The sequence below is a fragment of the Melanerpes formicivorus genome, unplaced genomic scaffold, assembly GCF_026170545.1.
Source record: "Melanerpes formicivorus ecotype bairdi unplaced genomic scaffold, bMelFor1.0.p_v2 SCAF_36, whole genome shotgun sequence".
NCBI lineage: Eukaryota > Metazoa > Chordata > Aves > Piciformes > Picidae > Melanerpes > Melanerpes formicivorus.
This window is the reverse complement of record NW_027142388.1, coordinates 238,640-257,806: the sequence shown is the minus strand read 5'-3', so window position 1 is coordinate 257,806 and position 19,167 is coordinate 238,640. Positions and strand designations below refer to the sequence as shown.

The 19,167-nt window shown below is 48.8% G+C and overlaps 1 protein-coding gene across 2 annotated transcripts; it reads right to left on the bottom strand.

Moving 5' to 3' along the window:
- Positions 1-70: 70 nt before the first annotated feature.
- On the bottom strand, positions 71-16,812 carry LOC137450521 (solute carrier family 2, facilitated glucose transporter member 11-like). Of its 2 annotated transcripts, XM_068157139.1 has the most exons (12): positions 16,659-16,812; positions 16,451-16,549; positions 15,387-15,547; positions 14,598-14,722; positions 10,245-10,374; positions 8,220-8,368; positions 7,252-7,439; positions 5,161-5,271; positions 4,420-4,521; positions 4,008-4,083; positions 2,423-2,550; positions 71-1,719 (listed from the first exon to the last, which is right to left on the bottom strand). In XM_068157139.1, exons 2-12 carry the CDS (start codon positions 16,544-16,546, stop codon positions 1,513-1,515), a joined length of 1,473 nt encoding a protein of 490 aa, XP_068013240.1. In that variant the 5' UTR covers positions 16,547-16,549; positions 16,659-16,812; the 3' UTR covers positions 71-1,512. The 2 variants fall into 2 exon arrangements, with proteins under 2 accessions (XP_068013240.1, XP_068013239.1); XM_068157138.1 differs by having other exon boundaries at positions 16,451-16,812.
- Positions 16,813-19,167: the final 2,355 nt, after the last annotated feature.

The following is a 19,167-nucleotide window of genomic DNA, read 5'->3' as shown; positions in this document are numbered from 1 at the left end:
AGCGTTGTTAAGGATGGAGTGAAGCTAAAAGAGCAGGAGCCGTGAAAGAAACTCTCACTCAAGGTTCTGCTCAGTTTGCAAATTTTATTGTGCAGCATCTGCAACAGTTGGTAGTAGAGATCTCCTTTCCAGAACAAGCCAGACACAATATCCCATTGCCCCAACACCACAGACCCAGAAGACAGGCTCTCCTCTGTCCCTGACTCCTTTCACCAATGAAAAACTAATCCAGGCACAGCTTTTTGTTATTTCCTTATCAGCAAAGTGCAAAGCAGGAAGAAGAGCAAGAGCATGACATGTAGCAATGAGTACAAAGAGTGAAGCCATTCCTACCAGGTTTTGCAGCAAAAATGTGGAGTATTCAGAGACCTGGAGAGAGAAGCAAAGAGGCAGACATTCAGGTTGGCTTCTCCAGGGAAGGAAGCAGTCTTTTTTGTGTGTGTACCAGTTACTCTTGGGAACTCAGTCCCACTGAAACCCAGCGCTCCTTCTCCCTGTCGTAAATAGCTGCAGGCTGCAGACACGCAGTGTGGGCTTTGCTACTGAAAAAGGAGCACTTCCCCTTCGCTGTAGATTAGCTCCCTCCTGACTTCCTGCAGCTCTGCTTTCTTCATTCCAGCCTTCTTTCGGTTTTGACATATTCCTGCTCATCCCAGTGGAAGAATCTCCCAAATCCAGGCAATGTAGCTGATGACCAAGCAAGAAGTTTGGCTTGAGGTGATAGGAAGCTTGTGTAGTTCTCCAGCACAGTGTCTTCTTTACACCAGGACCTCTTCACTCCTTCACACCTTTTTTCTTCTGATGTAGCAATGATTTGTCTCTCAAACAAAAAACCCCAAATCAAAGCAAATCAACAAGCAACAACAAGAGACTGCAGGAGGCTCTGTGAGAGACAACTGTGGCCATCAGCTTCTCAAGAAAGTCCTACTTGCCCCTATACCCTGTACATTCTCCCAAGTTTGTTTGCGAGAGGAGGATCCGTTGCATACCAGTTCTGTCTGCTGATAGCAAGGTATCTTCTTCCACTGGATTAAAGAGCTGGACTCCTCATCTGGACTGAAACTCCTTCTTTGGGAAAGCTCAGCAGCACTGACTTGTCAGCAGGAGCAGCTAACTTCCATGCAAAGCTCTGTCTTCTTGCTCTCTCAGTCTCGCAAGCGTGCTGGCCACCTGAACCTCCCACACTCACTTCCTCAGGTAACTGTGAAGGCCTGGGTTTGCTAAGGGAAAGAGCAGCTCCTTTGGTTTCAGTTTTCAGCTGTTAATTTGTAGGGTCTGACAGAGATCTGATTTCTTTAGACATTGTGTTTAACTCTTTCTGCTTTTTTCTGCAAAGGGCTTACTTCAGCAGCTGGAGAGCACCACCGAGTGCATCTTGCACCCTGCACTGCAGATTAGTATTTTTTTGAGTACAGATTTGTGCTGTTTGTGGAATAATGGGTTCTCTTGCTTGGTAAGGCTTCTGGGCACTACAGTAACAAAAGATCAGGATGTGGAGTGAAGAGGTTGTTATTAAAGCCTGGTAACCACCATCACTGAGCAGTTCTTCTGCGGTAGGGCTGTTTGTCGCTTCTTGCCGCGGTAGTTCAGGTGGTTGAACTCCTCCATGACCTGCAGCATGGTCTTTCCCTTGGTCTCTGGCAGCACCAGGAAGACAAAGATAGCCATGCACAGACAGTATGTCAGGAAAATGATGAAACAGAAACTGCCAAGACCTTCCTGTAGCAAAAGAAAGAGACAAAAGGTCTTTATATAAATGGAGTGTTTCTTTTTGTCTTATGGTAGGGCCTTTCTGGGTTTGTAGTTGCTAAAAAAGCTTGGTCAGGGACCCAGCAGATGTTTGCTGCCACCGTGGTGACATGAGTTAACTCTCCTGTTTTAAAGGAGGCAGGCCACGTGCTAAGCAGACATTGAAAGTCTTTGCCTGACAAGTCAGAGAAAGGCTGAGCTTCAGTTACTCTTTCTTTCTGCTCCATCCTTCTCAGTGCTAGGCTGGGGAAAGCACATTAGCTCTGTCCCTCCTCACAGTGCACAACTGCAAGGGCTTTAGTTTCCTGCCACCTGCTAGTGCTCTGTCACATCTCTGGGACTGCCCATTTCCCACATTAACCCTGGAGGAGATGCACATACAGGACAGGGAGGGGAAAGAAGGGACCCCTTCATGACATCCAAATCACATCTGACAGTGTTGGTGCCTCTGTCACTGCTTCTGTGTTTGCCACAGTCACGCTCCAGCTGAGCGCACAGTTAGCAGCATTTTGAGGGTTTGCTGTGCTTTCACTGGGGTAAAGAGGCCATCAAAAGTGCAGTTAGTTTGGCCTCTGTCCTTTGCATGAAGTGTTGAAAAAGAGAACCATGCTCTGGGCTCCAGAACCATGCTCTGACCCCCTCTGAACTGAAACCAAACAACCTACTTGCTTACCACAATGAAAGGGAACACAAATCCCAGGATGAAGAGTAGGATCCAGCCTACAATGCCATTAAAAACATAAGCAGCTGGTCTGTATGACTGAATAAATATTTCTGTGAGCAAGGGGCATAATACTCCAGCTGAAAAAAAAAAGTTAGAGAAAAAAGAAGAAGGAAGTTCAGAAATTCTGCAAGGTGCTTCTGGAGCTCACACTTCAGATCACCACACAAATTAATGATTGCAACTGACCTGCAGGTGTTTGAGGTGCTGCTTGGCTCTTCAGGAGGAAGACATGTGGGAATGCAATGTGAAATGAAGTTTCAATGTGCAATGTGCTCTTGTGGCCAAGAAGGCCAATGCCATTCTGGGGTGTATTAGAAGGACTGTGGTTAATAGGTTGAGAGAGGTTATCCTCCCCCTCTGCTCTGCCCTGGTGAGGCTGCATCTCAACTACTGTGTCCAGTTCTGGGCCCCTCAGTTCAGGAAGGACCTCAGGGAACTGCTTGAAAGAGTCCAGCACAGAGCCACAAAAACTATTAGGGGAGTGGAACATCTTCCTTATGAGAAGAGCCTGAGGGAGCTGAGGGCTCTGTAGCTTGGAACAGAGGAGTCTGAGGGCTGACCTCATTAATGTTTTGTGGTGGTTTAGGCTGGGTGCTGGCCCGGATGCCACTCACAGACCACACCTGGGATGTCCCAAAGGGTGGGCCCAGCCCAGGGGTGGTCACAGGAAACCAGGTATTTCACTCCCATAATGCCCTGCTCCCCATAATACATCAGCACGGGGTCTTCACTTCCTCTTTCCTCCCTCGCCAGTGCCTAGGTAAAATGGCGTGAGCTGCCTCCCTTGGGCCTGCCCAGGCCCAAGGCTGGGAGAAAACAGCCATGGGGGGGTGGGGTGGGGTTGGGTGTACCCCCAGGTGGGGATGGGACGTTCTTGGGTATGGTTTTTTTTGGATCTCTCTCTCTTTGTCACGGTGCTTGTGGTTCTCTGTAAAACTTTCAGTGTTTTTCCATTTAAGCTTTCCACCGTTTTTTGCACTCCGTTTGTCTGAGTCATTAGTTTTGCCCATGGTGGGAGAAATTAGCCTCCCAAACCACGACATGTTTATAGAGATGTGCAGGGTGAGTGCCCAGAGGATGGAGCCAGGCTCTGCTGGGTGATGCCCAATGACAGCACAAAGGGGAATGGTGGAAGTTGAGGCATAGGAAGTTCCATGGAAATGTGAAGAAGAATTTTTCCCCTGTGAGGGTGACAGAGCCCTGGAGCAGGCTGCCCAGGCGGGGTGTGGAGTCTCCCTCTCTGGAGATATTCAAGACCTGCCTGGATGTGTTCCTGTGTGATCTGCTCTAGGTGATCCTGCTCAGGGGTTGGACTGGATGCTCTCTTGAAGTCCCTTCCAGCCCCTGGCATTCTGTGATTCTGTGAAGTTTTACCTCCTATCACAGCAAGGGAGGGGGGGAACATCTGTCCTGCACTGAATCAGAAGCAGGGGGATTCATGCTAACTCTGGACCACTTATGCCTAGAACCTCTCCTAAAGGCTGTGGTGAAGAAAGAATGAGTACATGAAACCATTCTAGCAGAAAATACCAACCTGGCCCAACACCAAAGCACATGATGAAAATAAAGATGAGTGCAGCAGAGCAGTATGGTACCCAGGAAAAGGAATCCTGTGGTAGGAAATGGCAAGCAAACAAAATCAGAAATGAAAATAGTATTTATCCAGTTCCATCAGAAACATTTATCACTGCTAAGCATGTCAGTGCTTAAGCATACATCTGTTTACTGCCAGAAACTTCACAAGGAGGTGAGAGTCTTGTCAATGAGCATGGCTGTGTGAAGCCATGGACACGACTGGGAACAGACCTCTGTTAGTGTGATAGTTACCCCAAGGATACTTCTGCTCCCACTTAGAAACTGATTTGAGGAGAAGGAAATAGGAATGGTATCTGCCATGTGATAACAGATGAGGACAGGACACGTCTCTAACACGAGTGGGGTCTTACCTGTAGTGAAAGAGTGGCTGTGAGGAGCCCTAAAACCAAAGCCATAACTGTGTAGCTTCTCCACAGCAGGGTCTTCCTCCCTGCACGCTCAACCAGGAAGCCCTGAAACCAGGAGGACATACTGTCAGCTCCAAAGGAGGCAAGCTCTGGTGAGCTGCTCCAGTCAAGCATCTCTGGCTCTCTGCCCCCAGGCCGGGCATCTCTGGAGACAGGGACTGGGATGTGGTACCTCCTCTGGAGAGTGAGTAAAGACATCAGGGGTGACAGAGCAGGACCAGGAGCTGCAGGGAGCAGGGGAAGGTGGGGAGCTGCAGGGCTGCCTGGAGAATTGCCTGGGCAGGGGAGGCCTGAGGTGGCACTCTGCAGGCAAAGGACAGCCAGGGAAGACAGCAAAGAGTAAATGCTTGCACTGGTAATGGCCATGAATCCTACAGCATGAGTTCCACTGACAAGTGGGCACAGGGACTGTCATCTGCCCATCCTGCAGGAGGGAACTGGGAACTAGGGCTGTCTCAGGCTGGGTGGTGATTTTGAGAGAACAACTTTCCTGTCCTCCAGGAAACTGAACATAAATGCTTATGTTTTCAGGGTGTGTGGAGACAATTCTGTGTGACCTCTGCTAAGTACTATGGTTGATTAGTTGGAGCAGTTTGATTCCTAAAGCTGCATTTCCAGCAGTTCTAAAGACTGACCTGAACCACATAGCACAGCAGAATGAAACTCAGCTGAGGATCCACTTACACACAGAACCGTGGTGAGGATCTCGGTGATCCCAACTCCCAGGGAGACATAGTGGGTTTGATCAGGGGGGATTCCAGCCTTGATGAAGATATTGTATGCATAAAAGTAAACCTGGAAAGCAGAGAAATGCATGAAGGCTGTACCCATCTGGACACATCTACACTAGCTTCTCTCTTTTGCTTTTCAACAGAGAATAATTAATTCAGCCTAAAGAGAAGAGAATAGAATAGAATAAAATAGAATAGAATAGAATAGAATAGAATAGAATAGAATAGAATAGAATAGAATAGAATAGAATAGAATAGACCAGATCAGACCAGGTTGGAAGAGACCTTCAAGATCATTGTGTCCAACCTATCATCCAACACCACCCAACCAACTAACCCATGGCACCAAGCACCCTGTCAAGTCTCCTCCTGAACACCTCCAGGGATGGCGACTCCACCACCTCCCCAGGCAGTCCATTCCAATGGGCAATCACTCTCTCTGTGTAAAAACTTCCTCCTGACCTCCAGCCTGAACCTCCCCTGGCACAGCCTGAGACTGTGTCCTCTTGTTCTGGTGCTGGCTGCCTGGGAGAAGAGACCAACCTCTGCCTGTCTACAACCCCCCTTCAAGTAGTTGTAGACAGCAGTAAGGTCACCTCTGAGTCTCCTCTTCTCCAGGCTAAGCAGCCCCAGCTCCCTCAGCCTCTCCTCACAGGGCTGTGTTCCAAGCCCCTCACCAACTTCGTTGCCCTTCTCTGGACTCGTTCCAGCAAGTCAACCTCCTTCCTAAACTGAGGGGCCCAGAACTGGACACAGGACTCGAGGTGTGGCCTAACCAGTGCAGTATACAGGGGCAGAATGACCTCCCTGCTCCTGCTGGCCACACTGTTCTTGATGCAGGCCAGGATGCCATTGGCCCTCCTGGCTGCCTGGGCACACTGCAGGCTCATGTTCAGCCTAAAAGAGAAAACCTCCTTGATTCTGGTAACTATTCCTTGACGTTTTCATGAAGCTTATTTGTGCAGAACAGCTTTTATTAGCAGTTCTGTTTTGAACTCAGTAACCAAACAGACCTTTTCTTCTTTTCTTTGCTTGCTCTTAGCATAGCCTTTGTGTTATGCTATAGGTTAGAATTCTGACATCTTTCACTTGTTTTAGTGTCTCACGCCTTTGGGTGAGGAGCAGACAGAAATGTAGACAGCACATACTAAGCAAATTATTGACATTATCTTTCTACAGCACCTTTAAGCTTTTGCAATGATTTTGATTATGATTTTTTCTCCCCCTGGATTTAAGCACTCCCAAAGTGTAAGAAATCCCACTGTTAACATGCCCAGTTTCTTAAGGGTACAGTTCCCGCTGCAGTAGTGGGGACAGAAAGGTGTCTTGTGAATCCTGAAGTCTTTCTGATTTGCAAAATTCATCTGAATTTGGAAGCTGTTATGCTTTTGCTAAGAGTTCATTTTATATAATAACTGTTTCAACACTGATTACTACCTACTGAAACAGGGAGATCTCCACAGCAAAGGTGGCTATCAGTAACTGTCACTGGGACGTTGTCATTGTCTATACTCTGAGAAGGAGCAGAGTTCAAGGATGGAGAAAGAAACACAAAGAGGTGAAAGGATGGAAATGCAGTGTCAGTGTTTTCACAAAGCAGACTCAGTCTGTACTGGAATGGATGGGGAGTTTTGTGCAGGACATTCTGGAGTTCACACACCCAGAGGAGGTTGTGCTGCTCTCTAGCTGTTCTGTGTCTGAGATTTTCTCGTGTCCCCTCCCTTCTCTCATCATAACAGGGCAATCCATAGAGATGCCTTCAGATGTCACTTGCTAAAACAGTTCTTGACCTGGCCTACTTGGAGATGCCCCTGCTCATTGAAGGGAGGTTGGACAAAATGACCTTCAAGGGTCCTTTCAACCCAGTGCAATCTGTGATTCTATGACATATCCCAGGTTCAAACTTCCATGGGGAAAAAAATGGCAGTAAACTGTAACACCAGATCCCTCCCTACAGCCAGTGCTGCAGCCAGCATGGTACTGCTTGCTGCAGAGCCAAGGATCTGTTAGCAACCTAGAAAGCAGGGAGAAGGAGCACACCAACCATGTTGGCACCAATTAACTGCATGCAGGAGGAGACAAGGAAGAGAGTGATGAGCTGCCAGCGGACAGATCGGTCACGAATCAGGTCACAAACGCTCTTAGCTTCCTCCCCACAGATAGCTTCTTGCTCTGCCACCATGTCATCTATTTCGGCCTTGTGGTCACCATTACCCCAGAGATGCTTCACAGCTGGAAGGAGAGGAAAAGAGAAGATGACTCCTTGTCCAGGCTCACCAGTGCAGACTTGACTTCAGAGCATTGTTTTCTGCCTTGCAGTGCCGCATTCAAGCTTTGGGCTGTTTGCTTGTGTGAACTTTCTAGAGACCTGGCTTTGAATTAGACACAGATCCAGTTCACTACTGTTTTATGGATCTTTATGGGTGTATTCCATACACATAAATCTTTGACCTCACCTGTGGCCAGTAGCTGCTTATGGGCTCTCAATGTAACTCACACCCTTACCAATCCCTCCCCAAATATCCTGCTGCTAAAGGTGCAGTTCTAGGGCACACATTAGAATGCAGAGAGGGAAATGCCTCCTGCATCAAAAAATAAGTCTCCATGCACAGAGTTTTTCTCTTTGATAGCTAAACCCCCTCACTGGCTGTTTCTCTGCTGATGTCAGCAGTTGCTGTCAGGGTTACTGAAGAACTGGAACGTTACAGATAGGGCATGGCAGGACAGAGCATCCCTTTCTTAGAGCCAGAAGGTGCCATATCCACACCCCCACTCATCAGGGCAGAGTCTGGGGTGGTGGAAATACAGGCTCTGTGTGCTCATGTCCCTGGAAGGGTCCTGGCAGAGGGCAAGGGAAATACTAGTGCCAAGAGAGCACCAGTATGAAACCAGAGGAGGCTGTCTTTCATTAAACCTGAAGGTGGGTTGAGAGCTGATCTTTTTCCCAACTCCACCTCTTTTCCAGGCTTTACTGTTTTCCACAGACCAAAGCTTTGTGGTCCATGTCCTTACCTTTGAGGCATGCCTCCTTGTCCTTTTTGTCAATGAGCAGGTAGCGGGGAGAGTCTGGGAAGAAGGGGAGGGTGAGAAGCTGAATGAGGGCAGGAATTGCGTTGGTTGCCATGAGAACAGGCCAGAGATCATCTACTCCGAGAACCTCCCTGAAACAAAACCAGAGCTGAGCAACCATGCAGCTCTCACCCAGGAATCTCCAGCATTTCTCAGCCTAGAAAGTCTCAAGGGGAGCAGAAGGGAGAGTAGAGCGCTGTGCCTGCAGCACACGAATTGTTGTTGCCACCTGTTGCTCAGTGGTGAGCACAGCAAGGCTGACTGCATCCTCCTGCCACAGCTGAGGGCCCACAGGAATGAACACTGTCCTGGCACAAGGGCTGAAGAAAGAACCTGTGGTGTCTTATCCCTCTGCTTCTGAGCCAAAGGGTGCCCAAGTTACAATGAGGGCAGGATCCAGGGGTAATGAGCCTGGCACTGACTGCCCCAAACAGCAGCTGCTGTGTCTCCTGATGAGAACTATCTTTGAAACAGGACAGGCAGAAGAAACCTGTGCACAAAGAACCTGTGCTGGAGGCAATGAACTCACCATAGCTTTCAGGTTGTGTGTGTGTGCACAAGGAGAGGATGTGGCTGTCAATGGGTCCATGTCCCAGTGGAGACCAGTGACAATCGTTGTCCCTCAGGGATTAGTCCTGGGACCAGGCTTGTTCAACATCTTTGTGGGTGCCATGGACAGTGGCATTGAGTGCACCCTCAGCAAGTTTGCTGATGACACCAAGCTGTGTGGTGCAGCAGACAGCTGGAGGGAAGGGAGGCCATCCAGAGGGACCTGGACAGGCTGGAGAGGTGGGCACAAGCCAACCTCATGAGGTTCAACAAGAGCAAGTGCAGGGTCCTGCATCTGGGTTGAGGCAATCCCAGGCACAAATCCAGGCTGGGCAGTGACTGGCTGGAAAGCAGCCCTGAGGAGAGAGCCTTGGGGGTGCTGGTGGACAAGAAGCTCAACAGGAGCTCTCAGTGTGCACTTGCAGCCCGCAAAGCCAATCAGATCCTGGGCTGCATCAGGAGAAGTGTGGCCAGCAAGTCGAGGGAGGTGATCCTCCCCCTCTACTCAGCTCTGGTGAGACCCCACCTGGAGTACTGCCTCCAGTTCTGGAGCCCCTATTACAAGAGGGATGTGGAGGTGCTGGAAGGTGTCCAGAGAAGGGCCACAAGGATGATCAGAGGGCTGGAGCACCTCTCCTATGAGGACAGACTGAAGGAGTTGGGGCTGTTCAGTCTGGAGAAGAGAAGGCTCCCAGGTGACCTAATTGTGGCCTTCCAGTATCTGAAGGGGGCCTATAGGAAGGCTGGGGAAGGACTTCTCAGGATCTCAGGTAGTGATAGGACTAGGGGGAATGGAATGAAGCTGGAGGTGGGGAGATTCAGGCTGGATGTGAGGAGGAGGTTCTTCACCATGAGAGTGGTGAAGCCCTGGAATGGGTTGTCCAGGGCGGTAGTTGGGGCCCCGTCCCTGGAGGTGTTTAAGCCCAGGCTGGATGAGGCTCTGGGCAGCCTGATGTAGTGTGGGGTGTCCCTGCCCATGGCAGGGGGGCTGGAATTAGATGATCCTTGTGGTCCCTTCCAACCCTGAATGATACTATGATACTATGTGCTGGCCTGTGTGTATGCTCAAGAAAGTTTGGATGAATCTGATGTTCCCTGATATTCCTAAAAGAATGGCAACTAAAGGCCATTCCTTAGAAAAGATGGCTTTCTTTCAACCCACTGAAATCTGTTCAAGTCTTTTATTCTCTGTATCTTGGTCTGTCCTCCTTAGGAAGTGAGGTTGTTCTCAAGGACTAAATATTTTATGTGATTTCTGTTTGCCAAGCCTTTAAGTCCAGCATCTGGGCTGGGCTACTTCAGCCTGGCTGCTTAGGGTGCCCTGAAAGGCACTGCACGGTTGCCTGCCCATAGGCTTGCCCTGATGTCTGCACAACTTTTAATAACAGACTGCCTAAAATGGGTCTCAGAGCCACTCACCTGAGCCCCAGAGCAAACCCTGCAAGCTTCCCAATGGCGATGGCAGTCGAAGCTGTTATGGCAGTGAGCCCCCGGAGCTTCTGTGGGGCACATTCCCCAGCATACATCAGGTTGATGTTCAGACCTAAACCTGCAAGGGACAAGTGACTGTTAGGGCAATTCAAACATTATGAGGAGACTGTTCTGGGCACAGCATATTGGGTTAGGCTCTGAGACACATTTTTAATCATGCCAAGTGTGTGTGTGTCTGCCTGACAGGAAGCATCACAGTATCACAGTATCACTTAGGTTGGAAAGGACCTCGAGGATCATCGAGTCCAACCTATCAACACAGGCCCCATGACCAGACCATGGCACCAAGTGCCACGTCCAATCTCCTCTTGCACGCCTCCAGGGTCGATGACTCAACCACCTCACTGGGCAACCCATTCCAATGATGAAAGACTCACTTGGTGAAGAACTTTCTCCTCACCTCGAGTCTAAACCTCCCCTGGCGCAGCTTGAGACTGTGTCCCCTTGTTCTGGTGCTGGTTGCCTGGGAGAAGAGACCAACCCCTTCCTGGCTACAGTCACCTTTCAGGTAGTTGTAGAGGGCAATGAGGTCACCCCTGAGCTTCCTCTTCTCCAGGCTAAACAATCCCAGCTCCCTCAGCCTCTCCTCATAGGGCTTGTGTTCAAGGCCTCTCCCCAGCCTTGTTGCCCTTCTCTGGACACCTTCAAGTGTTTCAATGCCCTTCTTAAACTGAGGGGCCCAGAACTGGACACAGGACTCAAGTTGCAGCCTAAACAAAGCAGAGTACAGGGGTACAATGACCTCCCTGCTCCTGCTGGCCACACTATTCCTAATGCAGGCCAGGATGCCATTGGCCCTCCTGGCCACCTGGGCACACTGCTGGCTCATATTCAGGTGGCTGTCGATCAGCACCCCCAGGTCCCTCTCCGTTTGGGAGCTCTCAGCCACTCTGACCCCAGCCTGTAGCTCTGCATGGGGTTGCCGTAGCCAAAGTGCAGCCCCTGGCACTTGGACTTGTTGAATGCCATCCCATTGGACTCTGCCCATCTGTCCAGTCTGTCGAGGTCCCTCTGCAGAGCCTTTCTGCCCTCTAACTGACTAACATCTGCCCCTAACTTGGTGTCATCTGCAAACTTGCATGTGCCTAGCACCGTGGCCTTTTGGCTGAAGGTTGCCCTAAGCCAGTGTGTTCCCTGGGAAGTCTGCTCCTCAGCAGGCTGGCCTTCTCTTGCAGTATTTCCTACAGATACATGTACAGGATCACAGGATGCTAGGGGCTGAAAGGGGCCTCCAGAGATCATCAAGTCTAACTCCCCTGCCAGAGCAGGACCATAGAATCCAGCACAGGTCACACAAGAACTCATCCAGATGGGACTGGAAAGTCTCCAGAGAAGGAGACTCCACAACCGCTTTGGGCAGCCTGTTCCAGTGCTCTGTGACCCTCTGTGGTGGTTTGGAGAAAAGGGCTTAGCCTTCTCTCCCCCACAAAGAGGGAGAAAAACCCCAGCTAACTCAGCTGGAGAAGCAAGGGAAATGCTATATTTTACAAGCAATGTGGAAAATGCAAGATATGTACACACAATATACAGTATTTACAATATATATAGAAATATACAGCAAAGTAACAAAAACAAGAATACAGGAATGAAATTCCCTCCTCCAAGACAGAGGAGGGTTCCCCCCTGCACCCCCCTCTCTCCCCCTACCTCCCTTTTTTCCAAAAAGAGGGTTAGAAAGAGAGAAAAGATAATTATTAGTAAAGCAGAATCTTAGTGGGCCTCATGTGAATTAGTTGCTTATCCGTTCAGGGTCACTCTGGCAGGGAGCCCAGAAGCAGCCTAGCTGGAAAGGAGAAGGAAAGGAGCGAACTGAGAGAAAATCCCAGCTGCACAAAACTTAAAACTGCATTCTACCAATCTGCCAATGCAATTCGTTTAGAATATTGATGTTTTCATTTGTCTTCACCAAAGCATTCAGCCAGAGTGTCCCAGCACTGTCCCTTTCTTAAAGGCACAGCCTCAAACGGTCACACCCTCACAGTGAAGAAGTTCCTCCTTATGTTGAGGTGGAACTTCCTGTGCTGGAGTTTCTATTAACTGCCCCTTGTCCTGTCACAGGGTGCAGGTGAGCAGAGCCTGCTATGCCCCTCCCTCCTGACCCCCAGCCCTCAGATATTGATAAACATTTATTAAATCCCATCTCAGCCTTCTCCTCTCCAGTCTAAACACCCCCAGGGCTCTCAGCCTCTCCTCATCAAGCAGTGCTTTCTCCAGCAGATCCCTGCCCCTCTTGAGCTGGGGAGCCCAGCACTGGATGCAATACTCCAGGTGAGGTCTCTGCAGGGCAGAGTAGTGGGAGAGGAGAACCTCCCTGGAACTGCTGGACACACTCCTCTTAACACACCCCAGGATCCTATTGGCTATACAGAACTGCTGGAGCTCCCTGTAATCTCAGGCTATGTGTTTCAGTGTCTCCTCAGGATGCCACGTGCCCTGTTTTGTGCTTGAGACCAACAAGTTAACAAATGCTATACATTCCATTTGCTCAGTGAATTGATATTTATCCTCTCAATAGACTTTCCCCTCCCCTCCCCCGCCCCCAACAGTTAGTATTACATTTATGCAGCTGCTCAGGGATCAAAACCACTGGCAGAATGTAGCCTCCTGAGGGGTCTGAAATTAGAAGTGCCCAGCTAGAAAACCATTCCCTTGTCTGCGTTATGGAAGGCAGTATCAGCCACAGCAAGCAACAAGAGAACAGAACAGAACAGAACCAGAACAGAACAGAACAGAACCAGAATAGAATAGAATAGAATAGAATAGAATAGAATAGAATAGAATAGAATAGAATAGAATAGACCAGGTTGGAAGAGACCTTCAAGATCATTGCGTCCAACCCATAACCCAAACACCATCTAATCAACTAAACCATGGCACAAAAAATCATAGGATTGTTTCAGTTGGGAAAGACATTTAGGATAAACCTTTATTTAGAATAAACCAAACCAAGTTGGAAGAGACCTTCAAGATCATCGTGTCCAACCCATCAACCAATCCAACCCACCCAAAGAGCTAACCCATGGCACCAAGCACCCCATCAAGTCTCCTTCTAAGCACCTCCAGTGATGGTGACTCCACCACCTCCCTGGGCAGCACATTGCAATGGCCAATCATAGAGAGAGACTCTATGAAGAATTTCTTCCTAATATGCACCCTAAACCTCCCCTGGCACAGCTTGAGACTGGGTACTCTTGTTCTGGTGCTGGTTGCCTGGGAGAAGAGATCAACCCCCACCTGGCTACAACCTCCCTTCAGGTAGTTGGAGACAGCAATAAGGTATCCCCTGAGCCTCCTCTTCTCCAGGCTAAGCAACCCCAGCTCCCTCAGCCTCTCCTCACAGGGCTGTGCTCCAAACCCCTCCCCAGCTTTGTTGCCCTTGTCTGGACACCTTCCAGCAACTCAACCATCTTTCCTAAACTGAGGGGCCCAGAACTGGACACAAGAGCAGCAACGAAAGGTCAGCTTTCTGTAGAGTGAGTGTGGTGGGTTAAAGTTTCCCATTCACATTAACTAAATGACCAGCTCAGTTGCAAGCTGTATTTACAAAGCAAAAACTACATTCTGCAATGGAATGCAATGAATATGTACAAAATATTCAGCATTTACAATATTACACAGGTATGTACAATCAGAAAACAGCATGTAAACCTCCTGGGGAAAACGACCAGGGAAGCTGCTTCACTGCCTCCCTCAAAACCTCCCAGACCCCCTTGTACCAAAAGAGAGAGAGAGGAGCTGGAAGAAAGCAGTGTTAGTCTTATCTCAACGTCAGAAATGTTATCCTCCCAGCAGAGCAACCACACCAGAGAGAAAAGAAGGAATGGGCATGAAAGTAAAATGTGAAAGATTGTTAGGGTACCTCTGTGTCCATCCCACACATCCTGGCCAAGGAAATTCATTTAGCATAATCTCTTGGTTTCCTTTTTACACCCAGCTGTGAATTATTTGTATTTTCCTACTTTTCTGCTTGAAATCTGCAGCTAATTTTTAAAGGCATAGCCTAAATCTGCCACAGTAAGCCTGCTTCCCTGACATATTGAGTGGTTCTTGGCCTTTTCACAAGTCAGCAGCACTTTTGGAGTGAGAAATGGAGGTGTCACACAGGGTTAATGTAACTGTGTTTGTGTTTTCTTGCTGGGTTAAAAGTGTGTTCAGCAGCCAGGCCCTCTGCAGACTTCAGCAAAAATGCGTGGTCCATACCCTCAGGCCTGGTGAATCCTTGTGACCCTCAGTCACTGCTCACCCAGCTGTTTAACACCATAGCTAGGAATGCTAACTTACCCCCACACACTCCAGCAAATAATCTTCCAGCAATGATCATCTCAAAGGAGCCACACAGACGGCTGAGTCCCATCAGAGCTGCGCTCAGCAGAGCAGGGATGTTGGCAAAGAGCATGGCCTTCTTCCTGGAATCCATTTGAACTCATGTGAGCATAAACATTGCCCAGGTGTCAGGCACAGCCTAACAGGAGTGGCACGAGTGGTGCCATGCTACAAAGGCTTTCTGCCAGCTTCTGAGATTAGCTGCAGTGAAGGAAATGGGAATGGGGAAACTTTGTCATGGACCGATAAATGAGTTGAAGCTTTCGATGCCTCTAGTGGAGCTGACATCTACACTGAAGAACAAGATTCATGAGTGGTTGGTTGAGAAATTGACTTCAGAGTGCATGCACTCCTTGAGTTAATTCTCTGGACTGGGTTCACTTACTGGGGAGAGGGAAGGATTTTTCTGCATGGTCGCTGGCAGATTTTGCTCTCCAGTTTCTGTACCAGACTGTTCTGAAGCAGTGCTGGGCTGCTCACAGATGTGAGAACCCAGTGAAACACAAGAGCAATAGCAGCTACTCTTAGAACCAAGCAAGCAGGGCAAGTCTAGTTTTAAGAGCATTAATTGTAAAGTTAGTGATTTAATCTAGAGGGAGGAATACACGAGGACACTGAAATCCACCTTAGCAGCTCAGGTTTTTGAGCTGGCCATGCTTACCTCCCAAGCCTTTCTCCCAAGACACAGCCACTTATTTTTGCAGCTGTGGGTGTAAACAGAAAGCTGTATGTAATCATTGTTCCTACCTTCCAAATCTAACAGACAAATAGCCAGCAAACAGGGAGCCCAGAAGTCCACCGATGCTATAAATGGACACCACGAAGGACCACATCAAAGTAATCACATCCTCACGGGGGGAGGAGCCATACCTCTGCAGCCAGGTCTCACGGATGAAGTTTTTGATGTACTACAAAAAAACCCCAACAGAAACCAATGGACTCAGTCAAGATGTTTGTGCAGAGGCACACCTCTTTGACTTCTCTTACCTACTTACAGCCTATTGCAGTACCTTCCTGTCAACACCTCGGTTGAAATCTTAGCCCCAGTGAAACCGAAGGGGATTCTGCCACTAACATCCCTGGAGTTAATGTTTTAGCAACAAGGTGCAGTGAATAAATCAATTAATAAATGCAGCACTATTAAACAACAACTCTGAGTGCTGCTAAGAGAGTGGCAGGTTGGTCTTCTGTTTATGTGCTAAACACTAATTGTTTTGCCACCTTCTTCCCTACCGTTCCTGCACCTCTGCCTCCCAAGGTAGCCCATAGTGGAGTCTGTCTGATCTACTCTTCATAACTTCCATGGCATTCTCAGTCTTGATGAGGGGTCCCAATCTGGTACTAGCATGATCTCGGTGTCCTTGGCACCATTTAGGATGGACCAACACCTTCCCTAATTTTCCAGCTGCAGGTATTAGTGCTCACTTCAGCTCTAGAGCTACAGTTCTTCCCTGTCCTATTACACCTCACAATGGCTTACACCTAGTCTCTGTGGCCAAGCACATGCTTCAAGGCACTGCCTGAGCACTGGAAAGAGGAGCATGTCTTGTGAGCAATCCAACTCAGTAAGGGTTTGGCTGACTTTACAGACCCCACTCATCTTCCCCTTTCCAGTTCTGCCACACCACACAGATGTGAGACCCCAGTGAAACACAAGAGCAATAGCAGCTACTCTTAGAACCAAGCAACCAGGGCAAGTCTAGTTTTGAGAGCATTAATTGTAAAGTTAGTGATTTAATCTAGAGGCAGGAATACACGAGGACACCGAAATCCACCTTAGCAGCCCAGGTTTTTGAGCTGGCCATGCTTACCTCAGCAGGAGAGTTGATAATGGAGATCTGCAATCCATATTGGGAAGCTCCACCGATGCCCAGGACAACAACCAGGAGTAGGAGATTGTAGCTCATTTTCTAACAGGAGTTTAAAACAGCAAACAAAGCTGGTACAACTATTCAGACATGCCCCCAGCTGCCCTGTTTTCCCTCCAGCACCTCTAACAGCTTGGGCAATGCCATGTACCTGCCTCTAAGACCAAGAAGCCAGCACAGGGTGCAATAGAAGACCACAGCTACTAAAGCACAGGACATTGAGAAATGCAAGGAGAGACAAAGCTCACAGCTGTTTCCAGAAGCCAGTTACACACTTCAGTGCTTCTGTCTTCAGATCTGGCAATCTTAATCTGCACTGTCATAGGGTAACTGGATGTGGGAGCATGGTGTATTGTGCAGCTATTGCGGGCACGGTTTCCATCTGTTTGTCCTTCCTCCTCCTCCTCCTCTACCACTTGTTCACTCAACCTAGATGAATATTTTGCTCAGTGACTTGGCTGAGACTAGTTAAACATTTGGCAATGGAAGGGCTTTCCTAGTTTCCCTTTCTTAGAACTGTATCTGAAGAGGAGGCCTCCCCCCCAAGCAGTGCTGTGGTACCTGCATAGCCCATCCCTCCCACTCCCACCTCTCTCTGTTACTGAGTGTCCTAGCACCGTTCTGCCCAGCAAGGATGGCATAATGCTGCACCTTTATCTCTAGAACAGGTTGTGTTCAAAGGCACTGCTGAACAGGGGCAAGCTGATTTCTGGTCAGATAAATGCCATTGTTTGAACCAGCAACAAATTTAGGCATGCCTCAACCTCGCTGGCTTCAAAGGAGTCAGCTCTGACTAAATTTGGTGTTTGGCACATTTCCTATGTTAAATGACAACAGCCTCGGGTTTGTCAGCTTACTAGGAAGCAATGAGATTCAGAGACTCCCCTGCTAGACATCACTGCTACCCTATGTGCCACACAGCAGCGTGGACCTCCCCATCAGCAAGAGAATCAGCCAGCCCTGTTCTGAGTGCAAATGTTGCTTTGCACCTGCAGCAAGTCCCTTACTGTCATCCCCACTCTGCACTACAACACCACTGCTTGCATTTCCTCCTGCATCCCATGGGTGACTTATCCAGTCTGGTAGATTTTAAATGCAAGAAGATTCTTTTAAACTTAATCTAAAATTGCTTGTTCAAACATGTCTGGGTTTCTTTTTGTTTTGGTATTTGTTCCTATGCTTCCTTGCCTGGAAAGAATTGTTTTCCATCTCTCAGTGTTTATGTCTTTCAGGTAGTTTGTTATTCATAATTCTTTCATTCTGGAGGTCTTTTTCAGTCTGCCAGCTCTCCTCCATCTATCATAGAATCATAGAATCAGTCAGGGTTGGAAGGGACCACAAGGATCATCTAGTTCCAACCCCCCTGCCATGGGCAGGGACACCCCACACTAGATCAGGCTGGCCAGAGCCTCATCCAGCCTGGGCTTAAACACCTCCAGGGACAGGGCCCCAACCACCTCCCCGGACAACCCATCCCAGGGCTTCACCACTCTCATGGGGAAGAACTTCCTCCTCACTTCCAGCCTGAATCTCCCCACCTCCAGCTTCATTCCATTCCCCCTAGTCCTATCACTACCTGAATTGTGCAGCTTTTCTTTGTTGTTGTACTCTGCCCCCCTCCCTGGACATCGAAACACTTGAACATGTCCAGAGAAGGGCAACAAGGCTGGTGAGAGGCCTTGAGCACAGCCCTGTGAGGAGAGGCTGAGGGAGCTGGGGTTGCTTAGCCTGGAGAAGAGGAGGCTCAGGGGTGACCTCATTGCCTCTACAACTACCTGAAGGGTGGTTGTAGCCAGGAAGGGGTTGGCCTCTTCTCCCAGGCAACCAGCACCAGAACAAGGGGACACAGTCTCAGGCTGCGTCAGGGGAGGTTTAGACTCGAGGTGAGGAGGAAGTTCTTCACCGAGCGAGTCGTTTGTCATTGGAATGGGCTGCCCAGGGAGGTGGTTGAGTCATCGACCCTGGAGGCGTGCAAGAGGAGATTGGACGTGGCACTTGGTGCCATGGTCTAGTCATGGGGTCTGTGTTGATAGGTTGGACTCAATGATCCTCGAGGTCCTTTCCAACCTAAGTGATACTGTGATACTGTGATACTGTGGAGTGTTCAAGGCCAGGTTGGATGAGGCCTGGGGCAACTTGGGCTAGTGGAAGGTGTGCCTGCCTGTGGCAGGGTGGGGTGGAACTAGATGGTCTTTAAGGTCCCTTCCAAGCTAAACCATTCTATGAATCTGTGACTCTTCCCCTGTTGTGTATCAGTCCTTGAATGTAAATGTGCCTTTGAATCCAGCTTGCTTTGCTCTTCAAAAACAATTCCTTGCAAGACATTTGCTGTCTTTCAGATATGACCTCATACTACCATTTTAACCACATCTCTGATTGATTTTTATTTCTGAACTTAATTTGTGCCACAGGTCTTTTAGAATAGCACAAGGGGGTGGGGGGAATGCACTGCAAAAATTCGGGGGGGGGAGATAAACATACACCAACTTGCAGGCAAAGGTGGTGCTCTCCACTTGCAGGCTTCCCTGATGCTTTCTGTGGTAATTTTTGGAAAGTTACTCTGTCTAGAGAGCAAAAGGAGCCTGAGATAATATTCCAACAGATCATTTCCTCCTTTCTTAGTGTTTACATGTGTTTTGGGATGAAGTCCTCGGTGTTTG